Raw genomic sequence first — 15408 nt, forward strand, 5'->3', positions numbered from 1 at the left:
GAAAGGGAAGACAAAGAGAAAGATAGAAGGCGAGAGAGTGAGTACAGATGTAGAAAAAGAATAAGAATGAAAAACAACGAAAGAAGCGCGAGAGTCAACTACAGAGTGAGAAAGAAACAAGAAAGGGAAGACAAAGAGAAAGATATAAGGCTAAGAGTGAGTACAGGGGGAGAAAAAGAAATAAGAAAGGGAAGAACAGACATAAAGATAGAAGGCGAGAAAGCGACTACAGAGGAGATAAAGAAACAAAAGGGAAGACAAAGAGAAGATAGAAGGCGATAGAGTGTTATAGAGGGAGAAAAAGAAATAAGAAAGGGAAGAAACAGACAGAAAGATAGAAGGCGAGAGAGCGACTACAGAGGGAGAGAAAGAAACAAGAAAGGGAAGACAAAGAGAAAGATAGAAGGCGAGAGAGTGAGTACAGAGGGAGAAAAAGAAATAAGAAAGGGAAGAAACAGAGAGAAAGATAGAAGGCGAGAGAGCGACTACAGAGGGAGAGAAAGAAACAAGAAAGGGAAGACAAAGAGAAAGATAGAAGGCGAGAGAGTGAGTACAGAGGGAGAAAAAGAAATAAGAAAGGGAAGAAACAGAGAGAAAGATAGAAGGCGAGAGAGCGACTACAGAGGGAGAGAAAAGAAACAAGAAAGGGAAGAACAGAGAAAGATTGAAGGCGAGAGAGTGAGTACAGAGGGAGAAGATAGAATGGAAGAAACACTAAGATGAGAAGGCGAGAGAGCGACTACAGATGGAGAGAAGACTAGAAGGGCAGAAACCAGAAGATTGAGGCAGATAGAGTGAGTACAGAGGGAGAAGAAAATAAGACAGGGAAGAAGCAGGAGAGGAAAGATAGAAGGGCGAGAGGAGCGACTACAGAGGAGAGAAGAAACTAGAAGGGTAAGAAACAGAGAGAAAGATTAGAGGCGAAGAGATCGAGTACAGAGGGAGAGAAAAGAAATAAGAAAGGAAAGGAAACAGAGAGAAGATAGGAAGGCGAGGAGAGCGACTACAGAGGGAAGAGAAATTAAGAAAGGGAATAAGAACAGAGAGAAAGATAGAAGGCGAGAGAGACGACTACAGAGGGAGAGCATATAAGAAAGGGAGAAACAGAGAGAAAGATAGAAGGCGAGATCGAGACTACAGAGGGAGAAAAAGAAATAGAAAGGAACTAAGAGGAGAGAATAAGAAACGGAGAAGAAACGATGAGAAAAGATAGAAGGCGAGAGAGCGACTACAGAGGGAGAGAAATAAGAAAGGGAAGAAACAGAGAGAAAGATAGAAGGCGAGAGATCGACTACAGAGGGAGAGAAAGAATTAAGAAAGGAAAGAAAGAGAGAAAGATGGAAGGCGAGAGAGCAACTACAGAGGGAGAAAAGGAAATAAGAAAGGGAAGAAACAGAGAGAAAGATAGAAGGCGAGAGAGCGACTACAGAGGGAGAGAAATAAAGGGAAGAAACAGAGAGAAAGATAGAAGGCGAGAGATCGACTACACAGAGGGAGAGAGAGAAAGAAATGGATAAAGGCTAGAAATAGGAAAAGGCAGAAGGCAAGAGACCAACTACACAGAGAGAGAGAGATTAAGAAGCAAAGATATAGAATGAAATAGAAATAAAAGAAAGAAAGTGAAGGAAGAGAGAAAAAGACAGAAATACCCAGAGTTAGAAGGCAAGAGATAAACAGAGAAAAAGATAGAAGGTGAGAGCCCTACTACAGAGGGATAGAGATACAGATAGAAATAACAAATATAAGAAACTGATAAAAAGATAGATGGCGAGAGACTGACTACAGGGAGAGAAATATAGAGAAAAAAAGAAGGAAAGTGAGAGAAAGTAGAAAGGCAGCGACAGAAATAGATAGAGAGAGAAAGAGATATAAAGCAAGATAGGAAAAAAAGAGAGAGCACGGCCATGTATAGTACGGTGAAGCAAGTATAGTTTGCCGTGTGGTGTAATGGAACTGTCTTCTTCATGAACAACTACGCGGTCTCTGTATCTTCTTCATCTTTGTCATCTTCCTCTTCTTCTTCTAGTCCGCCAGCGCTGCTGTGACACAGCCTTGCGCAACTTTGTGCAAGCTGCGCTAATTTTTGCATTATCTTGCTTGTCTTGGCTGTGTTGAAGATGACTAAAGTAAATCCCTTGTCATGTAAATGAAATCTCTGCGGTGTGAACCACCTTCCTTATTAGTTTATCTTTCACTGCCTTAGATTCAATGCCCTCTTTGTGAAAACAAGTGCTGTTTCTCTGGAATGTATGTGCGAGCCACTTGGGAATTCTTGGGGTGTCATGTGACGTTCCATATGTGGAATGTGACTGGCATATGCTATGTTTTTCCATTCAAGGGGATGTTGATCGGTTGTGTTGCAGATAGTGGCACCAACCATCACGAGCCCCAGCTGTCAGGAGCAATTGACCGAAGCCTCCAAGGAGGTTGGCAAGAGTGTGGATGCCATTGTGGCCAGTTGTGAGGAGGCCACCCACCAGGAGCCCCTGCTGTCCGATCTGCGTGCAGCGGCCGCACAGGTCAGCCGGGCCCTTGAAGAACTGCTGCTGCTCATCCGAGGGGCACCCGAACGGCGTGCACGGGCCACACTGGCACAGGACGGGGCACTGGACACCATTTTGGACGCCACTGACCGGCTCTTCTCCAGCACTGGGGATGCACCGGAGATGGTGCGACAGGCCAAGGTATGTTCAAACATTAGCCACTGGCAGGCAGGACGTTTTGACTATGGTAATTCTAAATAGCTATGGGTCAAGCTGTGGTCAATTTATTATTTTTGATTTATTAGTTTGGTGTAGGTGGATTGATGCACTGCTCGCGTATAGCCTGCAAGAAAAGTACAGAAAACTCTGTGCATCAATTTGAATGTGTGGGTTATATGCAAATTTCGGTGTGGCTTTGTGGCATTGCAATGAAGGTAGCAGCAACAGCTGAAACTGATACCATGCGGGGCACCACTTTTGACGAAGAAACATGTCACTTGCTTTCACGATTGCATAGCTGAACTTTGTCAGCATTGCCTCTGTGTGTCTGCCATTAGGCTTAGCTATCGCTCTTGTGATGTGCATCCAAAGTACAGGTTGGAGCCAAAGGATCGAAACACGATGTGCTGTAGAGGTTGTATGAACAGCAATAAGGGCCTCAGACAAGCTGCCACAACATTGGCCCGCCAGGCCCTTAATCCTGCTCATAAAACCTCTGTAGCATCTTACGATGTAGATTTCATGGTGCAGCAGCAGCAGTTTCTCAACGACTTTCATGTCCACTGCAGTTCCAGTGCCATCCATAATTATGACATTGGTACGCAGCAGGACAGTCACTTAAGGTGCTTACAAGGCACGGTTCCTGGGTGTCATAGCCGGTCGTTACGCTTGATCTGCGGGCAGCTATACTGGTTCAAATCTTCGGTCAATGACTGCACCAATGTGGTTTAGCGGTACCGAGAAACAAATCTCGGGAGCACTCTTGCAAGATAATGAATTTCATGGGTAAGTATGGTCATGAACAATGACTGTTGTTGGGAAGATGTGTGTTGGCGTTGTTAATTGCCCTTGCGTTCCTGTGCACTCTTTATTTTCCTTGTCTTGGTGGCCAAGGATCCGCTTACGACCAAGTGGTCATGTGTGGTGTTCACTAAAGCACTGACTGTGTAGCCATCTAGCAGCATGCCTGGGTTCGGGGTTTATTGTCTTGCGGTATGGGTACAGCCTTGCTTCAAGCTGAGGCTGTGGTGGGTCAGGAACTGCCGCTGCCTGCTGGATTTTCTTGAGAACAATATCTTTGATGGAAGCCACCTGATGCGTAGATGATGGGAGCATGCGACTAAGTTTTTCACACGCAGCAGCCCATATGCAGTAGACTCCCATTAAGACCAACTTGGAGGAATGGTGGTCATTTGTTCGTCTTATCAGGAATTTGGCTTATCAGAAGTACCTGCAGAAAAGACTATGCCAAGTGTATCCAAATACAGTGAAAGCTCGTTAATTAGAAAAATCGAATAAGTCGGGCGTCTTCACTGGTCCTGGCCAGTGTACACATTTTTTAATGGCATAAAACGCTTGTTAATTTTGGTCATATTTTGCCGCTACCCGGTTAATTCGGACGATCCTCGGAGCACACCGTGCGCGAAACGTCACAAACGTGCGACGCAAAGGAACAAAAACTGCATTCACGGACACCCAAAACGGCTGCGGCTTTCAGAAATGCGTGGTCGCCACCCACAACTGCGTTGTTTCTCTGTGATAAGGTATGGGTTGAGAGCACGTTTCAGATTAAGAGGGGGGTCCTGAGCTGTGTTCATGTTGTGAAGTAAGTCTCAAATGACGAAAATTGCAGCTTTTGCACTGCTCTTATGCAAAATAATTACTGTATTTGCATATTCCTCAAGGAAATGAAACTGCACTGATGTGATAAACATTTATTTATTGTTTTCTTGATACTTTCGATAATTCGGCATTCTGTTAATTCGGACAGTTTTTCCGGTCCCGTGAAATACGAATTAACGAGCTTTTACTTTGTGTTACTTGAAGAAACTGAACGAAATAGACATATAATGGGGGGAAAATGACGAGAAAAAGCATTCATTTGGCTCAACTTGATAAAAAAAACCATGCGTTCACATGCTGTATTTGCATGAGTCTAATGTGCATCCCATTTTGCGGCTTCAAAATAAAAATGCACATGAATGTATCCTGCCACATTTTAACATAAAACTGTGACGTGCCCCTAGTTGATGATTAGAAAAAAAGGGAGAGCAAGCGCAATTTGCCTTCAGACAATGGAAACTTTGTTCTCCTGGGTGTTCTTTGTGTTCTTTGATCCTGTTTTGCGGACTCTATGATCACTTCTGGATACGCCTTGATCGCATGCTATTACCTTGACAAAGTCATTAGACACTGAGTTGCTTAAGAAAGTCTGCTAGCTTGTCTTCGAAGTCCGGTTTTCAGCCCATAGTAATTTTTCCTAATCAACATGCAGCTGAAGATCTCCCTTCACGCTACTCACATTCACAAGTATCGGGCACACGAAAAAGACACAACACAGCTATACTCGGCATGCAAAATAGCCTTCCTTTGTTGTGTGTTTTTATAATGAAAACGGCACATACCAATTTGCACTTTACAGGAAACACATACAAACACAGATCCTATGCAAACCAATGCGAACTGGCGACAAAATGTGCTTGTTCACCATTGTGTGATGGCGATGACAATGCACCTGACGCCTCTGATGGGAGTGCTAGCACCGCAAACGTGATTTCGGTTTCATACTCGATCCTAATGCACAGGCAGTTTTTCTTTGCATTGTCGCTTTTCTTTATCTTTTACAGTAATATCTCGTTAACTCAAAGTGTTAAAAACCAGAAAAAATTTCGAGTTAAGCAGATTTTCGAGATAGGCAAAGTTGCGCAAATTCTATTGAGAAGTCCAGTTCTATCTAAAAACGTTGTCACTACTGACCAGTTTCTTAACAGGAGGGCCTAACTGGCTCTTTGTAAAGAATTTAAAGAAAGATAATGACATACCAGAGCTGTCAACCAGCTGTGTTTTTCGGCACTGCCTTTGTATTTTTGGCACTGCCTCGCAGTAACACTTGCACCTAGCAAAGCTTTCTCGAGTTGCTTAACACATTGCATGTGGCGATCATCCGCACTGCTGCGCTCAACTTTATTTTGCATCAAGCGAAACATGTTTCTTGTCTCGGCTGATGTCGTCAACCCTTGAGTAGCTGCGTCGACACTGCCGTGATCATCGTGCGTGACGCCAAGTTGTTTCACTTAAATGGTCAAACCAGTCGATGTTGCAGGCGAGATCAGTGTAGCCCACCACTAAGTCCAGAGAATCGGCCTTCTTTGTTAATGTTGTGACGGGAAGGGGCTTTTCTCGCACGGTGCAACCACACAGCGCCGTTTTGACGTCCGGAACTTCGAGCCTCGAATCTGCTTCTTTGATTAGGGCTACCTTTCTTTGCAGCATCAGTGACTTGCTTTGCTTTGGCGGCGTTATCCTCACCACATCGCACGGCCGACGAGAAAATCCGAGCGACGTGTCTTGTATAGATAAAATGCTGAAATCGCATCTCTGACGGTAAACAAAACGTGTGCGACGCATGCTATTTTGCAGGGCCTGCCTCTGTGCACGTCTATGGCGTGATGTTGATGATGATGATGTCTGCTGCCTCTTCCCTTTGGAGCGGAAGATCAACGGGCTATGCCGGATCAGGCAAGGAAGAAAAAGACAAAGCGAAGGTTAAGTTGAGAAGAAAATTTAAAAGGTGGGAGGAGAAAGGGAAGAAAAAAAAGGAAAGAAAAAGGTTGGTCAAATCCAATGTGCCCTCGGCGCATCATAGCCGCCACTACCGCCGCGGCGCGCGCGTTTGCTTGACCTGTTTTCTTCACCAGCATTCGAGCCGCCGCTTCGTAGCCTCCACCGCTTCCCAGCTTAGCGGCTCGCCGGACCGCGAAAATCAAGAGCCCTTGCCAAAGCGCTGTTGTCGTTTGTCGCGCCCATCGTGTTTTGTCCCGAGGTGCCAGAGTCCTGAGAATCATGTGTCGCAGGTTGCAGGCCAGTACACTCTAGCACAATGTGCCGAATAGTCTCTTCTGCATCCTGGCACATGGGGCACATCGTGTCAAGCTCGGCAGTGTACCTGGCGCGCAGCGAGCGTGTCCTAAGTACACCACTTCGCGCCTCGCACAGTAGCCCGCTGCCCCTGGAGTTGTCATAAAAAGCCTCCTTAGCAATATCGATCTTTCCATCCTGATACAAGGCCAGGGCCCTCTTCGCTCGTCCCGACTCCCTCCATCTCTCGGTCTCCACCGCGCTTACTGATTCTCGCACCTTTTTCCTTGTGTTGCGCTGGAGGGGGACCGTCAGCCGGATAGCCTCCACCCTGTATCGCTCCGACAGCGAGCGGGTTCGGGCGACCCATTTCGTCTGTACTGACCGGAGGTGTACGTACTTGTACACCTCCCAGGCCCAACGGCCATCTGGCAGGCCGCTGAGGCGCCTCTTGTAAGAGAGTTTGGCGACTCCCTCCCTCGCCTCGAAAGACGACCACCCAAGGCCGCCTTGTACTGCCTGATTAGGAGTGAAGGCGTGCACCCCCAAGGCTGTGCGACCCGCTTCCCTTTGGCGAACCTCGAGCGCCTGCCTAGTCGCGGACGAGAGGCACACCACAGTGTTACCGAAAGTCGGAGCAGGGACCGCAACACCCTTCCACAGTTCCCTGGTGACCTCGTACCTGCTGAAGGCCCACAGAGCTCGTGAGCCCAGGAAGGCCCGGCGCCTTAAAGCCTTGGCACGCAACTCCTTCTCGTACCCGCATATATAGTTCGTCGTTGCCGTCACCGTTACCCCGAGGTACTTGTAACTGTCCACCCACTCAATTTCCCTGCCCTGCAGCAGGAGGGGCGGGTCCCGCACTGCCTCCTGTGGTGTGAACCGCATGGCCGCAGACTTTCTTGCACTGAAGATCAGCCCAAGATCTGTACCCTCCCCCACACAGATTTCAAGCAGAGCCTGCATCTCGGCAGCATTGTCCGCCAGCAGGACTATGTCATCTGCGTAGAAGAGGGCAGGCAGCCTTCGTACCCTCTGAAAACCCTCCTCTAGGTAGTTCAAATTGAACCCCAGTCCAGACTCTGAAAGCTTCCTCTCCATTCCGGCTACGTACAGCATAAAGAGCAGTGGTGACATCGGACAGTCCTGCCTGAGTCCCCTAGACACCTGAATCCGGGGAGTGATCAAGTTGCCCCACTGAACCACTGCCTCGGCGTCTGCATAAAGGTGCTGCAGTAGGTTGCGCCACTCCTCTGGCATATCAAGCACCTGCAAGATTAACCATAGCCTGTCCTGCTCAATGCTCTCGTAAGCCTGAGATACATGTATGTCGAGGAAGGCAAACAGGAGGGGCCGCTCTTCCTTTGCTGCAATTTCCATCACCTGGGTGACAACAAATAGGTTGTTTTCCAGGCAACGGCCAGGCCTGAATCCATTTTGCAGCTCTCCTAGGACATGTTCCTCCGCCCATCACTGTAGTCTCGCCTTGATAACGTGGCAAAACAGCCTATACATAGCAGATGTCACGGTGATGGGCCTGTAGTTGTCCAGCAGCTCCCTATCCGTTCCCCGCTTCCATATCAGGCGTACCCGCATACATCTCCAGGCCTGCGATATTTTTCCTGATGTTAGCAGTCCATTCAGTGCTTCCAAAAGAACCTCCCGAGTCTGCCTTTTTGTGCACTTTAGCAGCCCAGGGGGAATCCCGTCTGGGCCAGCCTCTGAACTGCCCGCCAGGCAACCTATCGCTCTGTCCAACTCCCGCTGGGTGATGCTGTCACAACGTGGCGGTGCCGATGCCAGCTCGTCCTCCTCCCGGTGGCCCACCGTAGTTTGAAGCTTGGAAGCCACGCCCCTTCGTATCCCAAAAGTGCGGAGAGCTGGGCTTGTTGGTTGTACATGATTAGAAAACCAGCGCAAAACCACAGGACACACAGGAAGGGGACGCACACAGCGCTGAACTCTCAACAAATTTATTGTGAAAAACCAAATGCATCGCCTATAAATACACATGAACCACTCGCATAATAGTGCGTCACTGGACATAGCGCAGATAAGCCGCGAATAGCACAACCAAGACCGATCACATCAAACGCCTCCGTAGATACTCCATTTCCTTGGGCAATAATGCGATTGACGGGGTGCTGACACAGTTTTCACCCAACTGCGCTATCTTATACGCTTCAACAACTTCACGTGTTAGGCGGTCCCTGTGCTTGCTGACAACAATACATTTCTCAAAAATAGGTGAGCACGTGCACGACCTACAGTGGATGGCTAACCAGCCATCTTGTCCACGTTTTACATTGTTGTCACGCTCTCTCATTCTATCGTTAGCACAACGACCCGTCTGTCCTACATAATATCTACCACATGTGAGAGGAATCTGGTACACAACATTTTCAATACAATCGATATACCTAGTTCTGTGCTTCTTCTGACAACCTTCTTCCCGGTTCATTGAATTGCATGGCCTCGTCAAACGGCAAATACAGTAGAACCCCGCTGATACGTTTTTGAAGGGGCCGTAGGAAATAAACGTAACAGACGGGAAACGTAAGAGCCGAAAAACAGGAAAAACGGCAAAATAATTAGTGGTACAGAATTTTATTTCAATTCTTACGAGCAGCACGAAACTTGGCGCGCTCAGCCGCGATCTAGTCGATGGATAGAAACGCGGAGCTTAGGACGGCCTCATCCACAGAAATGTAATCAACGTATGTGATTTTTTTAACACCAACAGCTGTAGGCATGAAAGAACTAAGCACACGCAATCACGACCGGCACGGCGAGTCCGACCGCGAACCGCACGCACGACCATGCGAGCTCCAACCAGCTCGGAACTCCTCCCGTTCTCCGACAAATAACGATGATGATGAGTCTACGCCAACGCGATGGCAGAAGTGAATGCCAATCTCGAAGGCCTTGCTTTCGCAAGCAATTACGTCATACACGCCATGTTTGTGCAATACAAATCTCAAAGGCTATGCTTTTGTCAATAGTAAATGCCAATGTCGAAGGCCTTGCTTTCGCGAGCAGTTATGTCATAGACGCCATCTTTGCAATTTGAATCTCGAAGGCCATGCTTTTGTTTGCATCAGTTGAAAAATTCTGTTGCTTGCGCCTCTCATGCGGCTAATATTACGGTCAAACGAGGCCAAGCTGCGTGAAAATGCATCATGGCCGCTCTCTTTGGTAGTCACTCGGTTGGCTCCAAGCGCACTTCGCGACGTATCATACGGGAACGGTCCGACAGTTACGACGTAACAGCGGGGTTCCCAATACATTGTATCCTATGGGAGCTATGCCGGGACCGGCGGAAAACGACGTAACAGCCGGGAAAACGCAGCAGTGAGGAACGTAACAGCGGGGTTCCACTGTACTGTTTAATTTTGCGGGAGCAGAAAACACCACCTTAATGTTTGCTTTTTGCGCGATTCTTTTCAAGTTATGCGATGTTCTGTGTATATATGGAATGACAGCGACTTTTTCTTTTTTGCCCTTTTCTGGTTCATGATTTTCTTTATTACATGCTCGAAATTTTTTGCGCATGCTCTCTGCGACAGCAACGATTACATGTTCAGGATAGCCTGCGGCTACCAGTCGCTTCACCTGTTGTCCTAATGCTTCTGAGAGATTATGAGGACATGTCCGTTCGAGCGCATTGGTCAAGCTAAGGTTAACAATACCCCGTTTTACCAGCTTTGAGTGTGCCGAGCTGAAAGGGAGAAGGGGTTTTTCACCCCGAGGTTGGTACATCCAACATATGTGATCCCTGTTGATGTGAAACAAAACATCCAGGAAACGAAGTCTCCCCTCATCAGGGAATTCGCATGTAAGCTCCAGGGGGTTAAAGAAATTTCTAAAAACAGCGAGGGCATTGTCGGCGTTAGTCTTAAATTCGTGAGGGTCACCGTCAATGAAAATTAAAAAAATCGTCCACGAACCTAAAAACTTTTACCACTCTTGTGGAATGTAAGGCGTCACATACGGGCCTGTCAAGTTACGCTAAAACCAAGTCACTTAACACTGGGGCTATACTCGAACCGATGCACACTCCTGTCTTTTGAAGATGGGGCTTGTCATTCCAAACAATAAAAGTTGACGTTAAGTAGAAGGTCAACAATTCTAAAAACGCATTCACAGCAATGCCCGATGTGTTCTGAAACGCTGTGGAACCAAATTCTTGAATGGCATTCTCCACACATTGTAATAACAAGTCATGCGGTAGTGAATAAAACAGGTCCTTAACATCTATTGAGAAAGGCGTCAGACCTTTGTCACAGCTCGTCACAAATTGCAGCACTTCCTTAGAACTTCTGACTAGAAAGAGGTCGTTGACATTTAGAATATTCAAATGTTTTTGCAAGAAAGCTGCAACACATTTCTGCCAAGAGCCATTCTCGGACACTATAGCTCTAAAAGGTAAATCCACCTTGTGTGTTTTGGCACTGAAAAATATTTCCAAGCAGTCCTTTGGACTGCCTGCTATATTACGACGCAGATTATCAAGATTCAGATTGCTACAGATTTTTATAGCTTTAGTTCGTAATTTTTTCAGGGAAACATCATGCTGGACAAATGCAGAGTCAACAGCTTGCTGCGCCTTACCATTGTACACTCCTACAGGTAGTACGGTAAAGCCACCCTCCTTGTCGGCAGGTAGAACACATAGCGAATGTTCCTGAAGATATTTCACACCTTTTAGCGGCAACTGCGACCGACTCGGCTGGCAGCGTTGAAGTTCGTCCACGGCTTCGGATATGCAGCGCTCTTCTTCTCCTTCAGTGGCAAGGCGAGATACTTGTCTCACCATGGTGAGGAGTACTGGTGCGGTGCGCTTTGGCTCAACGGCGAATTTTGGTCCCAGGGAACCAGAAAAGGGCAAAAAAGAAAAAGTCGCTGTCATTCCATATATACACAGAACATCGCATAACTTGAAAAGAATCGCGCAAAAAGCAAACATTAAGGTGGTGTTTTCTGCTCCCGCAAAATTAAACAGTATTTGCCGTTTGACGAGGCCATGCAATTCAATGAACCGGGAAGAAGGTTGTCAGAAGAAGCACAGAACTAGGTATATCGATTGTATTGAAAATGTTGTGTACCAGATTCCTCTCACATGTGGTAGATATTATGTAGGACAGACGGGTCGTTGTGCTAACGATAGAATGAGAGAGCATGACAACAATGTAAAACGTGGACAAGATGGCTGGTTAGCCATCCACTGTAGGTCGTGCACGTGCTCACCTATTTTTGAGAAATGTATTGTTGTCAGCAAGCACAGGGACCGCCTAACACGTGAAGTTGTTGAAGCGTATAAGATAGCGCAGTTGGGTGAAAACTGTGTCAGCACCCCGTCAATCGCATTATTGCCCAAGGAAATGGAGTATCTACGGAGGCGTTTGATGTGATCGGTCTTGGTTGTGCTATTCGCGGCTTATCTGCGCTATGTCCAGTGACGCACTATTATGCGAGTGGTTCATGTGTATTTATAGGCGATGCATTTGGTTTTTCACAATAAATTTGTTGAGAGTTCAGCGCTGTGTGCGTCCCCTTCCTGTGTGTCCTGTGGTTTTGCGCTGGTTTTCTAATCCCTTCGTATCAGGTGCAGGCACTCCTCGCCCTCCATTACCCTCCCTGATTCCGGATCCCTCAGCTGATGCCTAGGGAGATCGGAGTTTGTCTGCTGGGCCTTTATGTGCTGCCAGAACTTTCTGCTTGAGTCACGCCCCGCTTCCTTTATGGTACGCAGCAGCTTCTTGTTTACCGTGCTCATGTTACGTTGTACCATGGAAGCCATTTCTTTTTTTGCCTCTAGGTACAACGACCACAGTGCAGAAAGCATGCCGGTGTCGTCTGCAGCATTGTTTGCATTGAGCCAGGGCCTCGGCAACCTCTCCATCCCACCAGGCCTTCCGTTGGTACCGCCCCTTCGCCACTCGTCCGGCTTCTGCTTATATTGTCCGCCTGATCCACTGTTGCAGCTCCTCGTATCCCTGCCCTTCCATACGAGGTGCATCTTCCTCGAGCTGATGCACCACTCTTTCCAAGGCCTCGTCAGACAGAGGCCTCAGGTTACCTGCATGGGCATCGCGCTTCGTTTCTGGGGGGTTAGTCCCAAAAGACAGAAAGATGCTGTCGTGGTCACTCCCCAGGCTTAGCTCACCAGTGCTATCGATGCTCATATACGACCGCTTTGGGAGAAGGACAGGGGACAGGAAGCAATAGTTAGTGCAGGAGGACATACCGCGTACCGCCCATGTTATCCTTCCCATACACTTTTCAGTTGCATTGAGCAAAGTTAGGCCCAGCCGCTCAGTCCATTCAAGCAGCAGCCTGCCCGCCCTGTCGGTGGTACCATCCAATGCCTCTATGTGGGCATTGAAATCCACCACTACTACCACTGGCCTGTTTATCTGTGTAATGTCCTTTTCCAGACAGGCCAGGGTCTCTGTGTTCCTTTGATGCACCTCCCTACCTGTCCAGAGGTACACCAGCCCCAGGGCAATCTCAACTCCCCCAATCTCTCCTGTGAGCCACATGTGCTCCTCACAGTCTCTTTGGACTCTTTCCCATTGGGTGTCTACCTTGGTGAGAAAACCAAGGCCCCCGCCTTTTCTTTCTCCCTTAGTGCGGTTTAGGCCTGACCAGACAAACTGCCTGTTTGGAGGAGGTGTCTCCTCGTCACGTAGGTGAGTTTCAGTCAGGCAGGCCACCGTAACGTTTTCTTTCTGTAGTAGGAGGAATAATTGCTCCCACTTCGCCTCCTTTCGCCCCCCTTGCAGGTTAAGGTAGAAAACCATATCTTGTTTCCTCTTACGCCTGCAGCGCCTCCTCTTGCGGGTATGCCTCTCGTGGGAGGCCCGCCCAAAGGGGGTCCTTATATCTACCACCTGTGGGGGCCCCCCTGGGAGCGCCTCCTCCCGTTCTCGTGGGGATGCTGTCCTTCCGCCATCTGTATGATGGCCTGTCCCAGAGCTGTCATCAACATTTCCGCTGCTGGGTGCGATTGGCTGGGCGGTCTCCAGTGTCTGGTGGGCATTCGTAGGCCTAAAAACGCACACAACCTCCTCCCCAGGCTCTGTCCCAGCTGATCTGCTGGGTCAGCCCGGTAGGACGGGCCCTGCTGTCCATGCCCTGGTCGCCAACTAGCGCCCACGAATTCTACCCACGGCCCCAGTTCCTCGCACATCATCCGCACAGCCATATTCCAATCCCTACATGGATTGATATGGGTTTCGCTGCCAGATCCCCTCTCCGTTAGGGCATACACCACGAACCGATGCCCCTGGACCTTCTGCAGCCACTTGGTCAATAGTGCTCGGAGCTGACAGCCTTAAGCGCTACCCATTTTAACCTGGCGCCGCTCCCGTCCCCATATATACGAAGGCACGTCTATCCTGCCGTGCCGACGCGCCCAGCTTCTCCAGGTGCCGCTTGAGAGCAGCCCCGGGCATTACCTGATCCTTAGGTCCTGCCAGGTCTTGTTCTTCCCGCCCTGGAGAGAGTTTCCTCATGTCCCCCACGAACTACGTTGGACTTCGTAGTCTGAGCCTGTGCGCCATTTGTTCCCGGGCGGCATTTCGCCCTCGTCTTTGGTTTGGTCTGCACATTGCCTGTCCCACCCCGGTGTGTGGGTGGGGTTTTCTCAGGTTCCCTTGCCGCCTTTACAGTCCCGCCCGAACTCGACGCATTCGCCGCTCCATCCTCGTGGAAGTCCGTGCCGTCTCCCCGAGGCGCCTCCACTGTACCGGAGGGGGCCGCTGCCGATCGGCACGCAGTCATCTCCTCCAAGGCCAGTCTTAAAACGGCGATCTCATCTCGTAGGATTTCGCGCAGCTTTTCTTCCTGTTGTAGCGCCTGCCTTAGCGCTTCGCACTCTGTGGTGCTCCCCTCCTTGTACTCCTTCTAGAGTGTAACCCTCAGAGCCTCACACTCGCTCTTGTAGGCATTGATTTCACGCTCGAAACGTGCCTCCAGATTGGTAATCAACAGTTTGCTGTCATCGGCCTGTTGTTTTACCAGCGATGTCATCTCAACCTTCATAGTGTCGATCTTCTCGCACTGTCGACACGTAAAAGCCGGCGCAGCTCTGGCCTCCTCGACAGTCTCGAACGGCGTACACTCCAAGTCGACCCAAACCTCACAACCCACGCAGAAACCCCACTTCTGTGAGGATGACCCTGAGCCTGTCTTCCTGTCTGCCTTCCTTCCCATGGCACCCAAGCCTTATTTCATTGAGCCTGATGCGGCTGCGCAAAAAAAAAGAAAACCCCACGAAGAAGAGACACTGTTCCGATACACGCCCAGACACTTCAGCTGGCATCAGCCGAGAGAGCAGGAGGAGCGGGTGAAATGCAAGGTGAAAAACAATGCGATGCATGAGTACACAGAGACAAGCTTGCACTCGCTCACCTACATAAACACCAAAAAACAGATGCGTGCACCCGCATGTGGCGTGTCCTATAAGCTTAGAAAGAGTCTGACTTAGCTTGTCTGTAGACCTTCATTGCTGTCCACCTGCCATTCCCTAGAATTCCGTTTGATTTCAAGGGAATGACACAGGGTTGCTTGACAAAGTTGTTATGCCGCTGGGTTCCGACTTCACTTTCGGGAACAGTGTCCACTTCGTCGAAAGCGCGGCAGCCTCGCGCGAACCTTGTGAAACGCAGACATTTTGCCACTAGCATTTTGTGCAACGGTTCGGCGGCGAAATTTTTGTTCCACTCTCACTCGAGATTTCGAGATAACCGAAAGTGGGCACGGAAATACTTTGAGATAAAGGGCAATAAATACATTGCACCGATGGGAAATCGTTCGGTACTGCGGAAAATTTCGACTTAGCCGA

At 48.7% G+C, this 15408-nt stretch overlaps 2 protein-coding genes across 15 annotated transcripts in view; both read left to right on the forward strand.

Annotated features, from left to right (window-relative positions):
- Window positions 1-1532, forward strand: part of LOC125758500 (octapeptide-repeat protein T2-like) — a 7506-nt gene extending 5974 nt beyond the window's left edge. For 7 of the 14 annotated variants that reach the window (XR_007416131.1, XR_007416133.1, XR_007416134.1 and 4 more), the window contains 2 exons: window positions 23-49; window positions 295-637. Coding sequence is in view for 7 of the 14 variants with exons in the window: in XM_049415823.1 (XP_049271780.1) it covers window positions 23-49; window positions 295-605; window positions 1217-1517 (639 nt within the window). In the remaining 7 variants the exon portion in view is untranslated. Of the gene's footprint in view, window positions 1-22; window positions 50-282; window positions 638-1216 lie in introns of those variants that run through there. The other 7 variants (XM_049415823.1, XM_049415820.1, XM_049415819.1 and 4 more) reach the window with 6 other exon arrangements.
- LOC119394536 (talin-2) overlaps window positions 1-15408 on the forward strand; it is a 612547-nt gene that overhangs the window by 272170 nt on the left and 324969 nt on the right. Inside the window, exon 22 of the mRNA XM_037661859.2 lies at window positions 2364-2684. Coding sequence (XP_037517787.1) covers window positions 2364-2684 — 321 coding nt within the window. The remainder of the gene's footprint in view (window positions 1-2363; window positions 2685-15408) is intronic.

The sequence above is a fragment of the Rhipicephalus sanguineus genome, chromosome 5 (assembly GCF_013339695.2).
Source record: "Rhipicephalus sanguineus isolate Rsan-2018 chromosome 5, BIME_Rsan_1.4, whole genome shotgun sequence".
Lineage (NCBI taxonomy): Eukaryota > Metazoa > Arthropoda > Arachnida > Ixodida > Ixodidae > Rhipicephalus > Rhipicephalus sanguineus.